General features: G+C 37.6%; 1 protein-coding gene across 12 annotated transcripts in view; it reads left to right on the forward strand.

Moving 5' to 3' along the window:
• Ralgapa1 (Ral GTPase activating protein catalytic subunit alpha 1) overlaps positions 1–22528 on the forward strand; it is a 216549-nt gene that overhangs the window by 171933 nt on the left and 22088 nt on the right. For all 12 annotated transcript variants that reach the window (XR_013044288.1, XR_013044287.1, XR_013044289.1 and 9 more), the window contains 2 exons: positions 9513–9671; positions 11360–11487. Coding sequence is in view for 8 of the 12 variants with exons in the window: in XM_076550636.1 (XP_076406751.1) it covers positions 9513–9671; positions 11360–11487 (287 nt within the window). In the remaining 4 variants the exon portion in view is untranslated. The remainder of the gene's footprint in view (positions 1–9512; positions 9672–11359; positions 11488–22528) is intronic.

Below are 22528 nucleotides of genomic sequence, written 5' to 3' on the forward strand. Positions count from 1 at the left end.
CTCCATAGTTTGCCAATTCTAGAAGTATAATAAGTAGGGCATACAATATTTGTCCTTTTGCACTGTCTTATTTAGCTGAACATTTTTAAGGCTTCGTGAATGTTGTAGCACATCAGAATTTCATTCTTTTTTTTTTTTTTTTTTGGTTTTTCGAGACAGGGTTTCTCTGTGTAGCTTTGCGCCTTTCCTGGAACTCACTTTGGAGACCAGGCTGGCCTCGAACTCACAGAGATCCGCCTGGCTCTGCCTCCCGAGTGCTGGGATTAAAGGCGTGCGCCACCACTGCCCGGCTAGAATTTCATTCTTTTATATATAGATATCTAATTGTATATATGTACTGCATTTTGTTTATCTGTGTATCTGTTAGTAGACATTTGGGTTGTTTCCACCTCTTGACTATTGTGAATCATACTGCAGGAAACATTGGCATACTGTTTAGATGCTGGTTTTTTACTCTTTTGGCTGTATACCTAGGAATAACATTGTTGAAGATGTTTAGTATCAGCTGCACCACTTTACATCTGTGTCAGGCTTGCATAGTGGTCCCAACCTTTCCACATCATCACCAACACTTGTTAATTTGCATCTTTTTTAGAAAAAACTGTAGACATCCTGATAGGTGCTGAGTGGTTATTTTGTTTGTTTGTTTGAAGGCAAAATTTATCTGTCTATCACAGGCTTTTCTTGAACTCACTGTGCAGCACATACTGGCCTCAAACCTCATAGTCTTCCTTCCTTTCTCTTCTTACCACCATGCCTGTCCCAAAGTAGCTATTTCCCTGTAGTTTTCGTTCACATTTCTGTAACAACTAATGATAGTGAGCATCTTCTCTTCTATCTACTTTGAAGAAATGTCTATCCAAGTCCTTTACTCATCTGTTCATATTTTTCTTATGTCATTTTAGGAGTTCTCTATATGTTGTAGATATTAATCCCTTATCCACTGATTGGTCACTATTTTTGGACTCCAATTTAATTTCTCTTTTGTTACCTTTGCTTTTAATGTCAATCCAAGAAACCATTGCCAAACGCACTATCATGGAGATGTTTCTCTATTTTCTTCAGAGAGCTTTATAGCTTTAGCTCTTAGCATTTAGCTCTTAGCTGTTCATACTGAGCTCCTTGTAGTGTATGGAGTGAGATACAGAGTTACATATAAATGCCCAGTCTTGTTATCACTTTTGTAGAGAAGCTGCTGCATTCTAGTTCATTAGTCTACATGTCTGTCCTTACACCAATTCCATACTGTTTGGATGACTGTCACATTCTAATTTTGACTCAAGAAGTATGAATCCTCCAGCTTTTTTTCAGGACTGTTTTGGCTCTGAACATCTCTTGAAAGTTCGTATAAAAGCTTTAGAATGGGTTTCCTATTTCTATTCCTGAATCTATTGGAATTCTTCCTTCTCTTCTAATTACCAAGTAAAGTAAGGGGTTTAATTATGACATTTTCATCCATACATAGAATGTATTTTGGTCCCTCTTACATTGTTGGGATTTTGATAGAGATGTATTGAATCTGTAGATAGTGTCGGGTAGAATTAATATTGTGTCTTTGAGGTTGTTTTATTGCATTTTAGAATTTATTTTGTACATAGGGGGTGTACACTTGTAATGACACACATGTGGAGGTCATTGAGAACCCACCCTCTCCTTCCATCATGTGGGGTCCAGTGATGCAACTTGAGTCATCAGGACTGAAACAAGAGCTTTTACCTGCTGAGCTACCTTTCTGGCCTGTTTTTTTTTTTTAATGTTTATTTATTTATTGTGTGTGTGCACGCGCACACATGTGTGTGCACACGTGTATGCTTGCTTGTATGCCACAGTACATGTGGAGGTTGGAGGACAACCTGAGGGAGTCCGTTCTTTCCATCCACCATGTAGATTCTTGAGGTTGAACTCAGGCTGTCAGGCTTAGCAGCAGGCCCTTACTTGCTGAGCCGTCTTGCCGGCCCTTCTCTTTTTTTACTGTAAGTATATGGTAATAGTTTTTAAACTTATAATATAGGCATGGGCATTACTGTTAAAATAAGTATTGTTGAAAAAATGCCCAGCCTAAATTAGCTTTTTCACTTAAGGCAATTTTAAAGGGTTTGTCTGTCTTAAAATCCAACAGAAAGAAGGTATAAAAGTAATCTCATAATTCAGTGTTGCTACTTTAAACCTTCTTTTCATAGAAATCAAAAACAAAGGATACTGTTTTTTCTATATACTGATTTTCCCTTTTCTTTATTCTCTATGATGCTTCATGTTAATATGCTCTTCAAGCATCCTAGTAATATTTTTTCTCAGTAGCGGACTTCTGTTTTAGTTTTATTATAATATCACTTTCTTTTTAACAGGTTAAATGTTTAAACTTAATCATAGAAGCCAGTTGTCTTACACTAGTTCTTCTTAATAAAAAATCACTTTCTGTATTGGTATTTTTTCTCCCGAATTTAATAAATTCTACATTAGTGGTAATAAGTTGAGGCCTAGAACATGTCCTATTACAAATGAACAATTGGATTTCATTAGGTTGTCCCCCCTGTCCTTTGTCCATATATCTTCAGGTGTGTTAATCCATTCAGTGGACACATTAATGAGCACTGGTCACAGTGTAATATTGGAGGAAGTAAAGCTTGTTGACCTCAACCTGGAGTTTAATACCTCTAATTAAATTAGATAGTCGGCAGGCAGTAGAAAGAAATAGCCATGCCTCTGGCAAGCTAGAATTATTTATGACTCTGGTTCTATGTTTTAAACTTAGTTGAAGAAAAGTCATTTATATCCATTTTATAAAAACTAATTTTAAGCCGGGCGTGGTGGCGCACGCCTTTAATCCCAGCACTCGGGAGGCAGAGGCAGGCGGATCTTTGTGAGTTCGAGGCCAGCCTGGGCTACCAAGTGAGCTCCAGGAAAGGCGCAAAGCTACACAGAGAAACCCTGTCTCGAAAAAACCAAAAAAAAAAAAAAAAAAAAAAAAAAAAAAAAAAAAAAAAACTAATTTTAGTTCTGACTTTTTATTTTAAATATTATGAGGTAGTTTTGTAAATTATTTTTAAATATTTTATTTTCTCAGAATGCAAAGTTAATGTCCCTGGATTGATTTAAGTATAACTTTTTGTGCATGTGTGTGAAGTGAAGGTCTTTCAAATCTCAAGGTAATAGCAGCAGAATTTTTGTAACATAGACTATGCTTTTTGAACAAATTAACCATTCAATCTAGCAAAGTCTCTCTTAGAAATATTATGCCACTGTATCAAAAATCTTGATATAACCCCAGTCCAAGCCATCCATTCTATAAATTATTTCTACCTGAGGAAGATTGATGGAAAATGGTTAAAAATAATTTCCACTTAACTGACTGTATTCACCCCTAAAAGTCAAAAGTGCTGCCAGCACGGTGTAAAGTGCTGAGAGGAGCCTCTCATCTGCTCCCTCTCCTTGCTGCAGCCACTTGCTGGGCCTCTGCTGCCAAGGGAGCTCAGCCATCCTTCAGAAGCTTGAGGAAGATCCAGTTGAGACCATTGTAAAATACTTAGTTGGACTCTAGGCTATCTTTCATTTCCTGAACCCCAAAAAGAGGAAAAAGAAGTACTCTGTTTAAGTCCGTTTCCTTTGAAATACTGTTAGTGTGGTGGACAACAGGTCATATCTTGAAACTTGATCACAATAGTTTCTCAATAAATGGGTCTTAAAGCCTCTACTTGGTCTAGTTTTTATTTCAAATCTATTTTTATTTTTATTTAAAATAAAATTAGCATATGAGAGACTTCTGAATCAAGGTAAATATAATCTGAAAAATTAATTTTGAAACAGCTTTATGGAATAATAACAAAAATATTTTATTATTTTAGTAAAAGTGGGGTTAATAATGGGCCTGATGGATGTTATGGAATTGTCCTAGTCTGCTGTCTGTCGTTGTGATAAACTCCATGATTAAAAGCAGTGTAAAGGAGGAAAGGGTTTATTTGGCCTACATGAACTAGTTTTGTCCATCATGGAGGGAAGCAGGCTGGGAGCTCAAGAGAAGCAGGAACCATGGAGGACCTCGCTCGCTCGCCTTAGTGGCTTCCTCAGCTTGCTTTTGTATACAAAACCAACCTGCCCAGGGTGATGGTATCCATAGTGGACTAGGCCCTCCCACATCAATTATTACTCAAGGAAATGTCTCACAGACATGTCTACAGGCCAGTCTGATGGAGGCATTTTCTCAATTGATGTTCCCACAAAGGTTCCTAGTGAGATCTGAGCTTGCTTTACCCAGCAGAGCTGCATTAGATGATTGCTTGACCATGTGTGTGATTACCAGGTGTTTGGAAGGGTCTGCACTTAGCTTTGCTAGGGGGAGGTCTTTGTTCACCCCTTAGCATTCCTTTAAAAAGCCCTTTAGAAGAGACAGAAGGGGCTGGTGGGTTTTGATCCAGGCCCTCCCGAGGCTATCCTGTGTTTCTGTCTCTCTGCCTTCTATATTTCTGTCTAAATATTTCTCACTTCTCCCAACTAAGAGCACCCTGGGGAAAAAGTGGGAGCAGATCTCCCACAGATAAAATGAATGTGCTGTACTGCCATAAAGTGGATGTTTTAGTTCTTTTACACTACTTTAAAAATTGCCAGAGATTGGATGGTGTGTAAGCAACAGTTTCTTCTCACAGCAGTAGGGGCTGGCAAGAACAGGAGACTGCAGATCAGTGCAGTGTCTGTTGAGGAGCCACTGACCTGTTCACAGATGACTGCACTGCTCACAGTAGCCATGTGCTGAAAGTGGCAAGCAAGCTCTCTGGAGTCTTTTTTTCTAGACACTAACCCCTTTAAAAATGATGTAAGCACCTCTCCAAGTCCCTACCTGGTGGGTCCTAAATTCCTAATATCATCACTGTGGAGGCTAGCATGCAAGCTTTAGGAGAATGCGTTCGTCTATACCAGTGGAAAATATCTGATTTTACAAAGGGGTATAAAACAGGCCATCCCTCTGAAAATACCAACATTCATGAACTCCAGCAAAATAGGATTATTAAGCAGTTGGCTTGTGAGCACTTAGATAATGAGGTGGTGATCACAGGAGCCACTATAAGTTCAGCACAACTAATCACATCAAACTGAATTTGTTTTAATAGGATTACTAGATCAGGGCCAACCATGGACTGTGTGAAGTTTTTCATTGTAAGTTGAAGCAGTGTGGTCTTAATAGTTTGGTATGTATGATAATGACTGGTTGCTTAATCATTTAGAACACAAATGCTTTAACAAGAGGAAATACTGCAAAGTGGTGCAAGATTGGGTTCTAGAAACAGATTGCCTGGACTTGAATATTATTTCTGTCACATAAAGGTTTTATTTTTGCTGTAGCCAAACTTCTTCATCCTTTAAGCTTCAATTGTTTATCTGGAAAAATAATAATAATACTGATTTACTTGCCTTATTGTGAAAATGAAGTTAATTGTCATAGAACATGTAGAATAGTGTGCCCTTGATAAATAATGTGTAATAAATAGCTTCCATAAATGAAAGGCATCTTTTTAAGCAGAATGAAAATCTGCAATGACTCTCTTATGTAAACCATTTGACATTTTTGTTCAGAACTTGCATGAAGACATAAGAATGTTAACTTAATGATTGATAACCCTGATCTGGAAAAGAATGAACCAGCACATTGAATAGCAGAATCGGGCTGACATTAGACCCTAGCAAGCTTAAAGATAACCTTGACTTGGCAAAGTAAAACTTAGTAAGAATAAATATGAAATCCTCTCTTTAAATGGAGCAATTGATTTTACCTGCTTAAAAGAACTTTGAGGCTGCCCCAATGGGTAGAGGAGCTTGCTGCCAAGCCTGGCAACCTGAGTTCAATCTCCTGGAAATGTACATGGTGAAAGAAGAGACCCAGCTCCCAAAAGCTGCCCTCTGACTTGCACACTTATGCTGTGGCATGTGCGCGTGTGCGCACATGCGCGCGCGCACGCGCACACACACACACACACACACACTAAATAAATGTTCTTTAAAATCTGAAAATTGTAAAGACTTTTTAGTTTTTTGAGACCAGGTCACCCAGTGTAACACTCGCTATCCTGGAACTCGCTTTGTAGACCAAGCTGACCTTGAACTCAGAACTCCACCTTCCTCTGCCCGCCAGAGTGCTGGGATTAGAGGCATGTACCACTGTGCCTGGCAAGATTGTTTAAAAAGGGCTTTTCGGGCTGGAGAGATGGCTCAGTGGTTAAGAGCACCGACTGCTCTTCCAGAGGTCCTGAGTTCAATTCCCAGCAACCACATGGTGGCTCACAACCACTTGTAATGAGATCTGGTGCCCTCTTCTGGCCTGCAGGGAGGGACACATGCAGGCAGAATACTGTGTACATAATAAATAAATAAATCTTTTTTTTTTTTTTTAAAGAGCTTTGAAAGGAAAAGGGTTTGAGTTGGCTAGCTGTTTGATGATGTTATAAAGTTTCAGAAAATACGTTAGTGACAGAGGAAACATAGTTCCATTAATGAGTTTGCCGTATTAGAACATATATTGATACTCTGTTCCAGACATTGCAGTCTGATAGAAGCATCAGTAAAGTGAGAAAATAATCCAGGAAAATGACACTTTTAACATGAAAAACAAAGTGAAGATATTAAAATGACCTTCAAATGCTGGAAAAAATAAAGTATAGAGTACATGTTGGATTCCCTTTGTAAGGCTCATTTGGAAGAACTGGTGTCAGGAAGGCAGGGTTTGCTTCATGTGAAGAATGGTATGATGATTTCCACTCCTTAAAGGTAGAATGGGCTAACTGTGAACAACTACACTCCAACTTTAAAAGAATTAGAGCAGAGGTCAGATGTGTCTATTCCTTGGGTTATCACAGTTGAGGCATTGGGTGTGAAATTACTCCTTTAGAATATCTTCCAATATTAACATTCTATAATGGATGAAGGACTTCAGTTTACACATGTTGACTTTCATTGTATTTTGTTCATGAATTAATAATACTGGTCATCTGTAGCCTACAGTATGGTTTAGATTCCAGAGTGATGCCAGTAGCAGCTGAAGCAAATTTAGAAGAATACTTTGGTTCCCAGTCATCACACAGACCTGTCCCATATACACAACAGTCTGGTGCTCTTTCAAAAATTGAATTGCACAAGGGTTCAAGAACATATTGATAGTCTGGGTATGATGGCACATATCTTAGTACAAGCACTCAGAAGGCAGAGGCAAGATCTCTGTGTTCAAGGCCAGCCGCATCTACATACTGAGTTCCAGGACAGGCAGGGCTGTACAGAGAAACCCTATCTCAAAAAATGAGGGAAGGAGGGGGGAGGGAGGGAGAGATTGATTGATTGATTGATTGATTGATTGATTGATTTAGAGCACAGGAAAACTTACTGAGTATACACAGGACATAGTCTTTTAAGTCCTTAAGAGGTAAGGAATAAATAAATATAAAACAGTATATAAAGTATCTGTACCAAATATAGACACACCCAGTGTGTTTGCTAACTCGTTTTTCTTGCTGACATTATGGCTTCTGTCACCTTTTGATCACTAGAAAGCCATCTTCCAGTAGTCTTTCAGAAACTTCCCAAATGCACAGTGATGATTTACATCATCTCGGTTTCTGTTTAACCAGTGTATGCAGGTTTCGAGGTGAAAAATGTCATTATGACAACCTCAAAAAACTCTATTTTTAGCATTGGAATCTAAATAATAAAGGATTTTTTTATGAAAGTTCTTCCTTTAGGTATCAAACACGTAGAATGATTTATTGATGCACATGCTTCTATGCAGAAATTATTACATCTTAGCAGAACTTGTGTGTTCTTTCAAACTTCTATAGCAGACCTTTAAATACTATGTGGAAGATATTTGAAGACAACTTTGGTTTAAAGATAATAATACAGTTGCCTTGTTCTCTTGTTTTTTTTTTTTTTTAGATAAGTGGCACTAGAAATTATAGATAATTTTGGCAAGAGTTCAAGGGTTAATGTAGCAGATAAATAAAAGGAATTTTCTGTAAATTGAGACCTGCATTATTTCAGTTGTCTTGTCTTTCCTAACCTAACTCATTTAATTTTAAAAAGTAAATACTTAAATTCTTCCTGACAGTGTGCTCAGCTTTTACTATCATTTATTACTTCAATTATACTTGATATCACTTAGAACAATCTGCCATTTGGAAATCTCAGGATAGCCTGGAGCTGAGTATTAGATCTGGCTGCTATTGTAACATGTACAGCATATGACATTAATGTATCACAATTAGATTGGATCATCCCTCCTGGTTACATTTATTTCACATTTCTTTTGTGTTCAGTTAACTTAAACCTATTAGGGAAGCTGACACATGGGATGGCTGTATAGGAAGGATATTTTTAAAGTATTTTGATTAAAAAATGAAATTATAGGGCCATAGCTTTTCTAGGTTGTGTAATCTCTTTTTTGCTTTTTAGAAATGGCATAGTCTAAGTCTGTGTTTATGTCATTCCTGTGTGTCTACACAGGTGTAAGGAGTTAATTCCTGGGCTAAGGAGGGGCTGAAAAGAGCCTTTCAGAAATTGAACTGAATTCCTCTTTTTGTTTCAGTCAGACATTAAGTCCTTTGCCTGCCTTATGGCTTTTAATCAAAAAGTACATATATATAAAAAATAGAAAGCACTGTACATTAGCTCAGACCACCTTGATCCTTCTTTTGTCTTCTGAACTTTCCCAACCACAGTGTATCTGAAATTAATGGACAAGCCAGTGGAAAGCATCTATGAAACATAGACTCACTCACATGTTCCAAATGTTCTAGATGATGAAATTTTATAATAAAATTGAAGTGTATACCATAATCTCCATGAGGAAAACTCAAAAATATACATTATGTTCATTTGTTAACAACTTACTAGAAACACAGCTTTTAAGTGCTTTTCTTTCTTGCAGTTTTAATTATTGTAACAAAACCCTCTGAAGATTGCTAAGATCACCTTTGTAAGCAGCTCAAATATCTAAGTAACATTTTTAGGACCCTTTAATATCAAGGCATCTGTTTGGAGGATTTTCTAAGTTCCATGGGGTGGGGGGCGGTGCTGAAAATCAGTTTGTTAGAGCAAACATAACTGACTTTCTCCTGCTCAGTAGGTGATTATAAAATGTATAGTTACCTATTTTTACTTCTTTTCTGACTGCCTTCTTCAGGCCACCTTGCTACTTATTAGCACTTCAGAAAATGCATAGAATAAGAGGAGAAGAATCTCAAATTAGTCCCTTTTTAAAACAATCTTTGAGAGATTTGAGAGTGGAATTACGTTGGTACAGTTGCTGGTTTGAAAGAGTGGGCTGTGACTCTTCTCTAGGTCTTTCTGTCTCATTAACCATGGGAGTTGAAAGTACCTGGTCTTCTTCTGTGTCCCTTGATGACTTTGAGTGTTTGTATTTTACATGTCATGCAAATGATCGATATTTCTCTTCTGTATGCTCTGTTGTCTCTAGCTGTGGAAATATGCTCACATGGCTCTTACAAGCACTATAAACTATTTCCTTGATTTTCCAGTTGAGACACCTAGGAAATGATGAAGTACACATTGTTTGGTCAGAACATACTAGAGACTACAGAAGAGGAATTATTCCTACGGAATTTGGTGATGTCCTCATTGTAATATATCCAATGAAAAACCACATGTTCAGTATCCAGATCATGAAAAAACCAGAGGTGAGCATTCCTAGCTTCTGTCTTAGTAATAGATTTTCAATTGTGAAAATAGGGGGGATGCAACAGACTATGTAGCTGTGTAGACTCCCTTAAGCATAGTTAGAAGGACCTAACCTGGCTAGGGAGACTGCCTCAGTGGAAGTTCCTTTGTGCTTAGCTGGCCTTTTAGTAAAACAGAAAATAGTTACAGTTTCCAAAAGACAGGGTAAGAAGGTACAGTTGTAGCCCAGCAGAGTAGAGGCAAGATAATCAATCACCACAGCTTCAAGGCTGGTCTGTGCTACTTAATGAACTGAGAAAGCCAAAAATAATTTTAAAATAATAAATGAAATATCTACAAGTATTTTTAAATGTTAAAGAGTTGTTACCTCTCCTCCAGTTGAATATCTTAGATGTAGCGCAGATTTCAACAACTATTTCAGAAGTATTTCTTTCTAAGATAATAGAAGTTTGGCATTATTTTCACGTATTCCTCTCTTTTGAGATGAATGTTTTTAATAGAAAAATGTTTTGACAGTTGATTCAAAATCTTCAGAATTCCTTGAATTCGGCCAAGTTTCCATTTATAAATTTTCCTGATGGACAAGTATTTTTTTTTTTTTTGAGGTTTATATAAACCAGAAGTCAGCTTATAACAGGGCACAGCCTAATTTTGTGCAGCCTACAAACTGAGAGTGTTTTTCATATTTTTAAAGCATTTTTACAAAAATTTTAAATTTCACAAAATTGATATATTATATGGCTACAATGCCAAAAATACTATGTCATCCTCAGGGAATTGTCTTCCCTTGAGCTACCATTTTTGTCAACCATATTTAAATAGTTTTTTGTTTTTTTCATTTTGGGTTGTTTTTTGTTTTTTGTTTTTTTCCCAGTACTGGGCCTTGTACCCAGCTAGGTTAGCACTCTGCTGCTAATCTATATATTCACAGCTTTAAGTTGTCAACTCATAAAAGTGACGGTTAGTTCTCAAAGCATAGGTTTTGTTTTGTCACTAGCCAAGCCAAATGCATTCTTGGTTCTGTGCTTATGTTAAGTTTGTTTTTGGTCCCTCTGACAACATCTGGGGACATCTTAAAGAGGAAAGATGCATGTATTTTCTCTCATGGTTTCAGTCTGTGGTCTTTGGGCTCCTTGGCTCTGTGCCTGTGGGTCAAAGCTCTGGTTACCCAGTCTCTTCCCCAGAGCCGCCTTCTAAACATGGTCCTGGGGACCAAGCACTCAGCATGAGTTTGCAGAAGACATTTCATGTCCAAACCATAAGAAAAACAAAACTGTTATCTCACAAAAGTGACCATCTAACTGCCTACCTGTAAGAATGTGTATCTTTTCCTGTGTTTGCTTAATAGAGGAATTGATTTTGTGTGCGTGTGTGCGCGTGCGTGCGTGCGTGCGTGCTTGCGTAGCTGAAACTACAAAAGTTTAGAAATTGGCAGAGGATATATATTACTTAGTTACACAAAGCACATAGTTCTTTTGAATGGACACCCTTTGACCTTGGGCATTTTTGTTTGTTGCCTTAATGGGAGTGATTCATCATGTAAAAAATTGAATTTGAATAATATTTTTACTTGAAAGAACAACCAAAGAAGAAACAGAAAAACATTTGTGTGCCAAGCATCTTGATTGTTTTTGTTATAATCTTTCTACAGTTTGAGTGTAAAATTCTGTTCTCATCTCTCTGTCAGGTTCCCTTCTTTGGTCCGCTTTTTGATGGTGCTATTGTGAATGGAAAAGTTCTGCCCATCATGGTTCGATCCACGGCAATAAATGCTAGCCGTGCTCTGAAATCACTGATCCCGTTGTATCAGAACTTGTATCCTTTTCACCTGGGTGGTTAGTACACTCGTGTACATCTGCTTTACAAAAAGGTAAATAGTTCTTGTATAATAAGACATTAGCACTTCAGTTTATTGAGAAGTGGCAGAGTTTCTCCCTAGTGATTAATTGTGGTGTTGAATGGTATGATTTCTTATATACTTTTAATAAATATTCATCTTTGACTTAGATAATTAAAATGGCATTATATGTCGTGCTCTGTACTGCTCTGGAGGTGCAGAAATAATCAAAAAAGTCACTGAAAAGAATTCAGTCTGCATGGAAAAACATACTGTTTTCATTACATGTGTTTTAAAAGAGGAGTGTGCAGGAGATATACTAATAAGAGGCCAGCCATTCAACTGGAAGTTTGTGTCCAGAAACACTTGTGAGAAAAATGAAAATCAAACCAGTCTTAAATGATAACTATTCAGATGGAAGAGATTGAGAACCTTCTAAACCGCAACAGCATACTGAGGAGACAAGAAAATGGGAGAAGATGTGGAATGCTTAGGAACATGGCTTCTGGAGCCAGCCTGTCTGGTCAGGTGCTGCTCTTCTGGAGCTGGACAGCCTCCCTGAGCCGCAGCATACTTCCCTAGGAATGAACTCAGTGAGAGGAACTGCCTCGTGAGCTTGGTCAGGCCACAGAAGCAGCTTTTCCCTTCTCTTCGGTGTCTAGAATTAACCCAGGCCTTGAGCATACTAGGGAATCACTCGACCACTGAGTCATAGTCCCAGTACAAGTTATGGAATCCTTAAATCTCACTTTATCTGTAAAAAGAGTCTAATGTTATGTCAGCATTATTATGAGTGCTAAATGAGATTTTATGCAATTATTAATTACAATATTTATAAATATTACAGTCAGTATAAAACATCTCTGCCCAAGATGAAGGAGTTGCTTAATTGAACTTTTATATTGGGCTGATTAGTGCTTAAGGTGAATTCTCAGTTCTACTTTATGACATTTTTAATATTTTATTATATTGAGATAATGGTTGCCACATTGGAGAATATTCTAAGATGAAAAGAAATAATTTCTATTAAAATAGTAGGCATGAACACTTTTTTAAAACAGTAATTCTAAACAGTTCCTCTCAACAAAATTGCTTGTATAATACTTAGACTGAGGTGCTGGAGAGATGGCTCAGCAGTTAAGATCATGTATTGCTTTTGCAAAGGACCTACTCTGGTTCCCAGCACCCACATCATACAGCTCACAACTACCTGTGATCCGAGCTCAAGAGGGATCTGATGCTTCTGGCCTCTTCAGGAACCTGTACTCATACACGTGCGCACGGGCACGCACAGACACACACACACACAAACACACACACACACACACACACACACACACACGCACACACACTTAAAAATATTTTTTAAAATAAGAATACTTAGAGTGAAAACATTACATAGTACACCAAACAAACTTTTTCTAAGATGTAGGAAATTTGTTTTCTTCATACAGTTTAACAGTAGTTGGCCTTCCGTATCCATGAGTTCCTCATTGAAAGATTCATTCAACTTTATGTGAAAAATATTTAGGGAAAAAAAATAAGACGTTTTTTCTTATCATTATCCCTTTAACAACATAGTGTAACAACTGCTAATATGGCACTTGTATATGTATTACTACAAGTAATACAGAAATTTGGTTATATGCAAATACTTTAACATTATACCGTGGGGACTTGCGTGTCCACAGATTTGTTATCCATGGTGGTTCCTGAAAATAAATAAATAAATAAATAAATAAATAAATAAATAAATAAATAAATAAATAAATAAATATAAATAAGTAAACCGTACATACCAAGAAAATATGTAATAATAGCTATTACTATCCTGTGTTAATCTGAGAAGATGATGTGTGTTCACAAAATGCGCAGCATCTGTGTTGTGATGGTTGAGGAGGAGCCAGACATAGCAGGTGCCCTTAAAGCTGTAAGAGCAGAGCGAGCTGTAAGGGCAGAGAGGTTGGGCAGGTCACTTCAGATGAAGACTTCAAGTCAGACCACATCGAGTGACCCCTCTCAGACACACGAATGAATGAAGAATGAATGAATGGAGGTAGGGAGGAATGGATGGGAGGTGACTTCTTTACTTGAATTTAACATGAAGGTTTATATAATAAATTACAACTGGATACTTACATTTACAGGTATTTAAGTATAGGAATATCTCTTAATTTTAAGTAACATTCTGGTTTTATAAATGTGCCAATTTTTTTGACATCAGATTTTCAATGAGAAAATTGTGTATTCTAAAATAAATCAATATACTTAACATGAATTATAGTAGGAATTGAAATAGAAGTCAGTTTTGAAAACCACCAGAGTTAATACTTTAATCCTCATCAAAGAAGTAAAGAGGTAGAATGTAATAAACTCAATTGTAATTATACTGCTGGGTCAGTTATCTTATACCCAATTATAGTACCGACTAAGATTCCACAGCATAAATTGTGCTATTTATGATCATTAAATGGAGTTTACATTTTATCCTAGGAACATCTTCTGTAACTATGAATCTAATGTTCAGAAAATGAGGACAGTATTGATTGTCATCTGCTGCCCGAATCGATCATGCTAGCAACCAGAATTACAGTAATCTGTCAGTATTGATGACTGTCTTTCAAGCTTTGAGACCTCTCTCTCACTTCACTGTTGTTCCGTACATGACTTGTCCTTGAGAAACATTCGTGCGACCTCTGATTTTGTCAGCTAGGTGCTTTTGTCTCTTAAGCTCAATTTGTTGGTTTGATCATGCAATTAGAATTGAATTGCCACACTCGGAAGGAAGGCCAGGCAGACTCTGGTGACCATGGAGCCAGAGGAGTGCTTCAAGTTTCATTTTAGGCCATCACTGGATTAGCTACCTAGAAAGAATTCCAGTTTGTTTGGTTGCTTAGTTTTGGGTTTGACAATAGAAATAATTCTAAAGCTTTTATTTCATGGTCTTACCAGTTGTGACTCTGTTCTTTAAGTAAAAACTTTAAAGAAATTGTTTTGATCCTTAAGAAAGTTTCACTATGACTCTAAACATACATGTGTTTAGTATAATGCTGTCATTGTTTGTGCTTTCTGTTTTAGAGTAAGATTTTTGTACATGTAGGAATTTTCAGAATTTGTAGTGTGTGATCACATTAATAAACCCAGAGCTCCACTCTTTTGTATTAACTGGTACATTTTCATATAACCCACACAAATTCCCTTCATATGTTATTCATCTTTAGATCGCTAATGATAACTAATACAGTGTAAATGTTGTGTAAATAATGAGAAAGATGTGCTTTAAGGATTGGCTTCCCTGACTGTGGGGATTGGTAAGTGAGTACCAATTCTGTAGACCTAGGAAGAGTTGATGATGTTGTCAATCTTCAGGCATCTAGCAGTAGAATTCCTTTCTTTCTCAAAAACCATAACTGGATGAAGCCTCTCTGTGTTATGAAGGTAAAGGACTTTACTCTGCTCCACTAATTTAAGTAGTAATCACTACTACACAAAACAATAACATCTAGACTAGTGTTCAATAAAACACCGTGTCCTTGACCAGCCAAGTTGACATTATGATTGCTTTGCATCTTAAATGTTGATGTATGATGAATTATTATACTTACTATTAAGAGGTCAATAATACACCTTTAGCTTTTTCTTCTTTCAGATATATTTATTGGGGTGTCAAGATGGCCAACTGGTCTACGGTGCTAGACTCAGGTATATTTGTTGAAAGCCAGGGCTGGTGGCACATACCTGTAAGTTCCAGCATGAGAGTAGCTGAAGAGGACTTTGAGCTTGAAGCCACCTGGGCAACAATAACAAGATTCTATCTAAAAAGAAAAAAACATATATGTATGTGTGTATATGTATACATACATGTATACACACATATAGCTGTGTCCATATATATGTATATACACATATTTACACCTTAGCAAAGATTTTTGAAATGATGCAAGCATTCAGATGGTCTTACCCTTATAAAAGTAATAATTTGATAAGAATATGGATAGTAACGATTGTAATTCAAGTAAGGTTACATGCAAATTGGTATCAGAGTTCCATGGAGGAAGAAATTAGTGTGGAATAAAATCAGGAAAGAATATGTAGAAAATCTGGGTCTCAAAGGATAGTATTTGAATAGGTAGAATGTGACATATATGCTATAATTCTTTTTTGTTGTTATTAGATTTTTTTTTTGGTTTGCTTTGATTTGATTTGATTTTGAGACAGGGTCTTTTTATGTAGCCCTGACTGCCCTGGAACTTGCTGGTAGACCAGGCTGACCACAAATTCACAGAAATTCATCTGCCTCTGTCTCCTGAGTGTTAGGATTAAAGACATGTGCCACCAGGCCCAGCCAATGCTATAGCTCTTATGATTTTTGTAGCAGGGGCTTTGTATGTGTCTATATATGACATAGAGGGTATTCTGAGACACACAGTATTAGGGGTGCTATACAGTTAAAGAGTGCTTCCCTACCACAACCAGTACTGCTTGATTGTTCTCAATCTGTGTAGATTGACTTTTTCCTGAATGCCAGAATTGGCTTTGTTTAACTTTATCAGACAAATTACTAAATTCAATGATAATTCTTCAATTAGTCACAGTTTGTTAGCCCTGCAGTCTGCTACTCAAATGTGAGGGACCTGTTGCAAAAGTATGAGAGGCAAAACTAAATGAATGGTAATTGATTGGCTCCACTAATGCAGTTCCCTTTCATTATGATGGACATTGTAAAGCTCCTTGGGGGACCTCATCAATATTACTGCCATTTCATGTTAGAAGAAAATAAGTTTCTTGAAAAATTACATAATTTTATGTATTTACTGTCTTTTGTAAAGCATTTTCTTAGAAGATAGCATCAATAAATATGGACTGTCCTTAATTTAATCTGTAAGAAGGAGATAGTTACAGTCCCAAACTCAAGCTTAGTGAGGGGTTCCATAAAACTGTCCAGTGAGGCACCAGTCAGCCTTCCTGTCATCTCCAGCAGCGGCTCAGAACGCTGTAGCTGGGTGGGGACTGATGACGCTGTTCCTGTCTAAAACGCAAACCTGGGTGTGCTGAAGCCTTACAACAGTTCTGACTGCCTCCTGAAACAGGTCTACATCTGGTTGGTCACCTGCAAACAGTCCTTTCCTCTTGCCCTCCCAGCCGCGTAGTTCCCAAAGCTTGGTCAAACATACCTGCTGCGTACCTCCTCAACCTCATGGCCCTTCTCTGCAGTCTTCTCCCACCATACTAACACCAGATGCTCTGTTTGTTCAGCTAAACTGAAGTCATCTTCTATGAATGTTCATAGTTTAAAACTCCAAGAATATGTACCTGTGCTGTTTTCTATTTAATATACTCATTCATTATGACCTAAATGAAACATCTTTAGGGGCAAAAAGTAAAAATAATCCCTCCATTTAGCAAAATTATTGCTCACACTGCCTCAAAACATTTGTTATAGTACTTATGTGTTTGTGCACATATCAGTAGGGTTTTTTTTATTTTTTATTTTATTTTATTTTATTTATTTAGGTTTTTCAAGACAGGGTTTCTCTGTTTAGCTTTGCGCCTTTCCTGGAACTCACTCTATAGACCAGGCTGGCCTTGAACTCACAGAGATCCACCTGCCTCTGCCTCCCAAGTGCTGGGATTAAAGGCGTGCGCCACCACCGCCTGGCTATCAGTATTACCTTCCTCCTGATTTCACTGACTTAGCACCATATCTGGCCTATGGTAAATGAGTAGTAACTTAATATGATAGAACAAAGGGTACCATCCATGGATGGAGTCTTAATGAAATTTTTTCTTCAACAGAAAATTTTTACTCACTTCCAAGGGTACTCTAAAGTTCCTGAAGTTCACATGTGTTCTTATTGCCTGTGTTTTTAAAGATTTATTTCTATTATTTTTAAGATAAGAGTGTGTGTGTGTGTGTGTGTGTGTGTGTGTGTGTGTGTGTGTGTGTGTGTGTGTGTACACGTGTACATATGTAAGTGCAGAGACATCAGATCTCCCTGGGGCTGAAGTTACATGTGGTTGTGAGCCTTCCAGCATGGGTGCTGAGAAGTAAACTCTGATCCTCTGCAAGAGCAGCTCAATTCTTAACTACTAAGCTATCTCTCCAGTCCATTATCTATGCTTTTAAGTTTATGATTAGCTTATTTTTTGAAAAGTAAAAAAAAAAATTTGTAACTTATAATTTTAAATTTATATTGAACTAGGCTGCATGAGGTTAGAGAGATAGCTCCTAAAGAGGAACCCACGTGGAGGCTCCTAACTATCTCTAACACCAATTTCAGGGGACCCAGTACCCTCTTTTGAACTCCACTGACACATGGCATACATGTGGTACATATTCATGCATGCAAGAAAAATATTCATACATATAAAATAAAATCAATCTTTAAAAAATTTTATAACTTGGCTACCACTTGAAGAGTGTGCTGGGTAGGTAAAATGAGGAAGCCTAGAACCAAAAAAAAAAATTGCCTTTGACACATGTATTAACCAGGGTTCTCTAGAGTCAAATACTTATGGAATGTATTTATACAAACACACATATATATGTACACACACACACACATTTATATATATATATACACACATATACATAAAGGGAACTTATTGGAATGACTTACATGCTGCAGTCCAACTAATCCAACAATGCCTAGCCATGAATGAAAAGTCCACTAGGCTGGTGTCTCAGCTGTTCTTCTATATGCTGGGATCCCAAAGAAGTGGGCTCCAGTGCCAGTGAAGGAACGGATGTGCTGACAAGGCCAGGGCAAGCAGGCCGAGAACAAGGAAGCCTTCTTTCTTCCATGTTCTTATATAGGCTCCCAGCAGAAGGTGTGGCCCAGATTAAAGGTGTGTCATCCTCTAGTCAAGTTGACAACTAAGAATATCTATCACAACACACGAATAAAACAACAGCAAACACACGGGAAAGGGTTGTGTTTGTTTTTTGAGAAAGGGTCTCACTATGTAGCCCTGGCTGGCCTAGAATTCACTCTGTAGACCAGGCTGGCCTTGCACTCACAGAGATCTGCTTGCCTCTGCCTCCTGTGTGCTGGGATCAATGGTGTGCACCACCATGCCCCAGAAGTTTGTATTTTGATTGGTTAGTTGGTGTCTTTTTATTAGTGAACATTATGTTTAGTGAGGAACATTCATTTTCAGAGATGAATAGTAAAGATAAGGGCAAAGGCTATCTGTTAGGGAGAAAAGTGAGCCGAGACGTGTCTGACTTTGATGGCACTGACAGTGGGAGACTTGGTACCATTTTACCAAGATTGACGTTCCAAGTGCTCACACGTCCTTACTAGATGGCAGGAGAGGTGAGAGTCACAGGTGAGCAGCAGAGGGAGCTGCGGTACTCTGGGTGCTGGGGAGCTAGTCCTTCAGCCTACTGCTGGAACGCTTGTACATTAGTGATTCCACCAGGAGTCTCCATATCTGATGGCATTTATTTTTCATTCTTTCTGAATCAGGCTTGAACTGAATGGACAAATCGGTTAGCTGGTAAATATACTCAGAACTATGCAGAGAGTCTTTTATGTGCTTGCGGGCATTGTGCTTGATAGTAATTGTTGTGTTAGGACTTCTCCAAGAGTTGAAATATTCTTACGCCTGACAGTCTCTAATTGGAGCATTTACATTTCTTCTGTATTAAAGACAGAATATATATATATAACTATATAATATATAATATACTATATAATATACAATAATATTATATTATATAGTATATGATACAATATTAATATATAATTATATATTATATTATATAGTATATTATATAATACTATATAATATATAATAATAATATATATATTACTATATATATATATATAATTACTTTCAAAGAATTTTTTGGTATGCTTATGTATTCCACTGACCTTTATTTTATTGCCAACCCTAATAGTGTTTCTGCAAACAGAGCAATTCTTTAAACAGGGGCCCTAGATATGTGTAGCACTTCTATAGTGACAATAATAGATTCCTTACTGTGTAATTATTTTAGCTCTTCCTTTCACTGAATGGAAAGTATCTGCTTGTTGATGATACTACTAATTATCTAGTAGATTCTTTTCAATCATTGTAGAAATCTTTTATCATGTATTTTAAAGTTATTATGGGTTTGGAAATGCCAAATCTGACTTATACTTTCAACAAGGAAAAAAATAAAAGCAACCAGATATAGTAGCAAACACCTATAGAACCAACTTCTTGGAAAGTTGAGGCAGGAGGATCATAAGTTTTAGACCAGACTAGGATGCATAGTAAGTTCACTATGTCTCCAAATTTAAAAAGAAAAAGGTTTATCTTGAAAGGGGCTGTAACCCAATGGAAGAACACTTGCCTAGCTTACACAAATCTCTAATACTGGAAGAGGTTGAGGGAGGAAGAAGGAGAAGGAGGAGCCAAAAAAAAGGGAATAGACGTGAAACTCTGATGTGTAATAAATATGTGATGTTAATAGAGTAAGTTTGTTTATGGAATTGAACCAGTAATTGAACCCGTGGTTTTCCAAGACAGGGTTCCCCTGTGTAGCCCTAACTGTCTTGGAACTCACTCTACAGACCAAGCTGGCCTTTAACTCACAGAGATCCATCCTCCTGCCCCTGCCTCCCAAGTGCTGGGATTAAAGACGCACCACCACTACCTGGCTTCAACTTTATTTTTTTAAACAATGTTGAAATCTGAGATACAGGTTTTATCCTCTCCCAAGAACTGATTTTAACCATATTACTAAGGATGTTGAGGTCATTCACTTAGTCACGAATTTGTGTCTATCTTCAATCTAGGAGACACTGTCAGAGAAAAGCTAGAATTAAGAAAGCCACCACCCTTCAAGTGTGGATGTGGTGGCACACATCTTTAATTCCAGCATTTAGGAGGCAGAGGCAGGTGAATTCCTGTGAGTTCAAGGTCAGCCTGATCTACACATTGAGTTATTGAGCTCCAGAACAGTCAAAGCTACATAGTAAGGTCTTGTCTAAAAAGAAAAAAGGCCTCGTGTGTTTGAGGAGCATACAATGTGGTGTAGGAGAGAAGAAGCCTGTGAACTGGATTAGTGAACTGCACACTGAGAGGGCCCAGCAGAAGTGATACATACAAAGTAGGATAGGGATAATGACTAGTTATGAGTGAGAAAAGATGGTATTGGGGCGAAGCAGATTAGGAATGGCTTTACCAAGGAATTCTGTTCTGCAGATTACTTTAAAGATACCTGGGACTTTATGAGACAAAGCAATGCAAAGCTTTTCAGGGTAGGAAAGGGATGTGGCAACATATGGAGTGTAATGTGGTCAAGAAATGCAAGTTGGTTTCTATTTCATTGATTTCAGCCCTCAGTTTGATTGTTTCCTGGCATCTATTCCTCCTGGGTGAGTTTGCTTCTTTTTGTTCTAGAGCTTTCAGGTGTGCTGTTGTCACTGGTGTGAGATTTCTCTATCTTCTTTATGTGTACATTTAGAGCCATGAATTTTCCTCTTAGCACTGCTGTCATAGTGCCCCATAAGTTTGGGTATGTTGTACTTTCATTTTCATTGAATTCTAGGAAATCTTTAATTTTTCTTTATTTCTTTCTTGACCCATTGGTGATTCAGTTGAGCATTATTCAGTTTCCTTGAATCTCTTTCTGTAATTTTTGTTGTTGAAATCTAACTTTAAGCCATGGTGGTTCGATAAAATACCAGGAGGTTATTCCTTTTTTTTTTTTTTGTATCTTTTGAGATTTGCTTTGTGACTGCGCATGTGATCAATTTTAGAGAAGGTTCCATTGGGGTGCTAAGAAGAAGGTATATTCATTTTTGGTCAGGGTGGAATGCTCTGTATATATTAAGTCCATTTAAATCATAACTTCTGCTAGGTCCCTTACTTCTCTGTTAAGTTTCTGTCTGGCAGATCTATCCAGTGGTGAGAGTGGGGTGTTGAAATCTCCCACTACTAGTGTGTGTGGTTTGATGTGCAATTTAAGCTTTAGTAATGTTTCTTTTACAAATGTGAGTGCCCTTATATTTGGGACATAAATGTTCAGAATTGAGACTTCATCTTGGTAGATTTTCCCTGTGATAAATATGTAATGTCCTTTCCAATCTCTTTTGATTGATTTTAGTTTGAAGTCTTTTATTAGATATTAGGATAGCTACACAAGCTTGCTTTTTAAGTCCATTTGATTGGAAAGTCTTTTCCCAGCCTTTTACTCTGAGGTAGTATCTGTCTTTGAAGGTTAAGTGTATTTCTTGTATGCAGCAGAAGGATGGATCCTGTTTTCGTATCCATTCTGTTAGCCTGTGTCTTTTTATAGGCAAATTGAGAACATTGATGTTAATGGGTATTAATGACCAGTGATTGTTAATTCCTGTTATTTTTTGGTGGTAGTGTTGTGTGTTTCTCTTCTTTCGTATTTGTTGGTATGGGATTATCTATTGCCTGTGTTTTCATGGGTGTATCTAACTTCCTTAGGTTGGATATTTCCTTCTAGTGCTTTCTGTGGGGCTGGTTTTGTGGATAGGTATTGTTTAAATATGGTTTTATCATGGAATATTTTGTTTATTCCATCTATGGCAATTGAGAGTTTTGCTGGATATAATAGCCTGGGTTGGCATCCATGGTGTCTTAATGTCTGCATAATGTCTAGGCCCTCTGGATAGGCAAGACTGTTGTTTAGCTTGAACTGTTTAGGGGCCCTCAAGCAGTGGAATCAGGACCCATTCATCCCCAGTGCATGAGCCGGCTTTTTTGGAGCCTAGTGCCTATGGTGGGACACTTTGTGCAGCTTTGGTGCAGGGAGGAGGGACCTGGACCTGCCTCAACTGAAAGTGCCAGGCTCTGCTGACTGCCCACGGGAGACCTTGCCTTGGAGGAGGTAGGAATGGGGGTGGGTGGGGAAGGAAGGCTGGGGGGGTGGGAGGATGGAGGACAGGGGAATTTGTGGTTGGTATATAAAATGAATAGGAAATCTCTTAATAATAATAATAATAATAATAATAATAATAATAATAAGAAGAAGAAGAAGAAGAAGAAGAAGAA

This window comes from Peromyscus maniculatus, chromosome 14 (assembly GCF_049852395.1).
Source record: "Peromyscus maniculatus bairdii isolate BWxNUB_F1_BW_parent chromosome 14, HU_Pman_BW_mat_3.1, whole genome shotgun sequence".
NCBI classification, from domain to species: domain Eukaryota; kingdom Metazoa; phylum Chordata; class Mammalia; order Rodentia; family Cricetidae; genus Peromyscus; species Peromyscus maniculatus.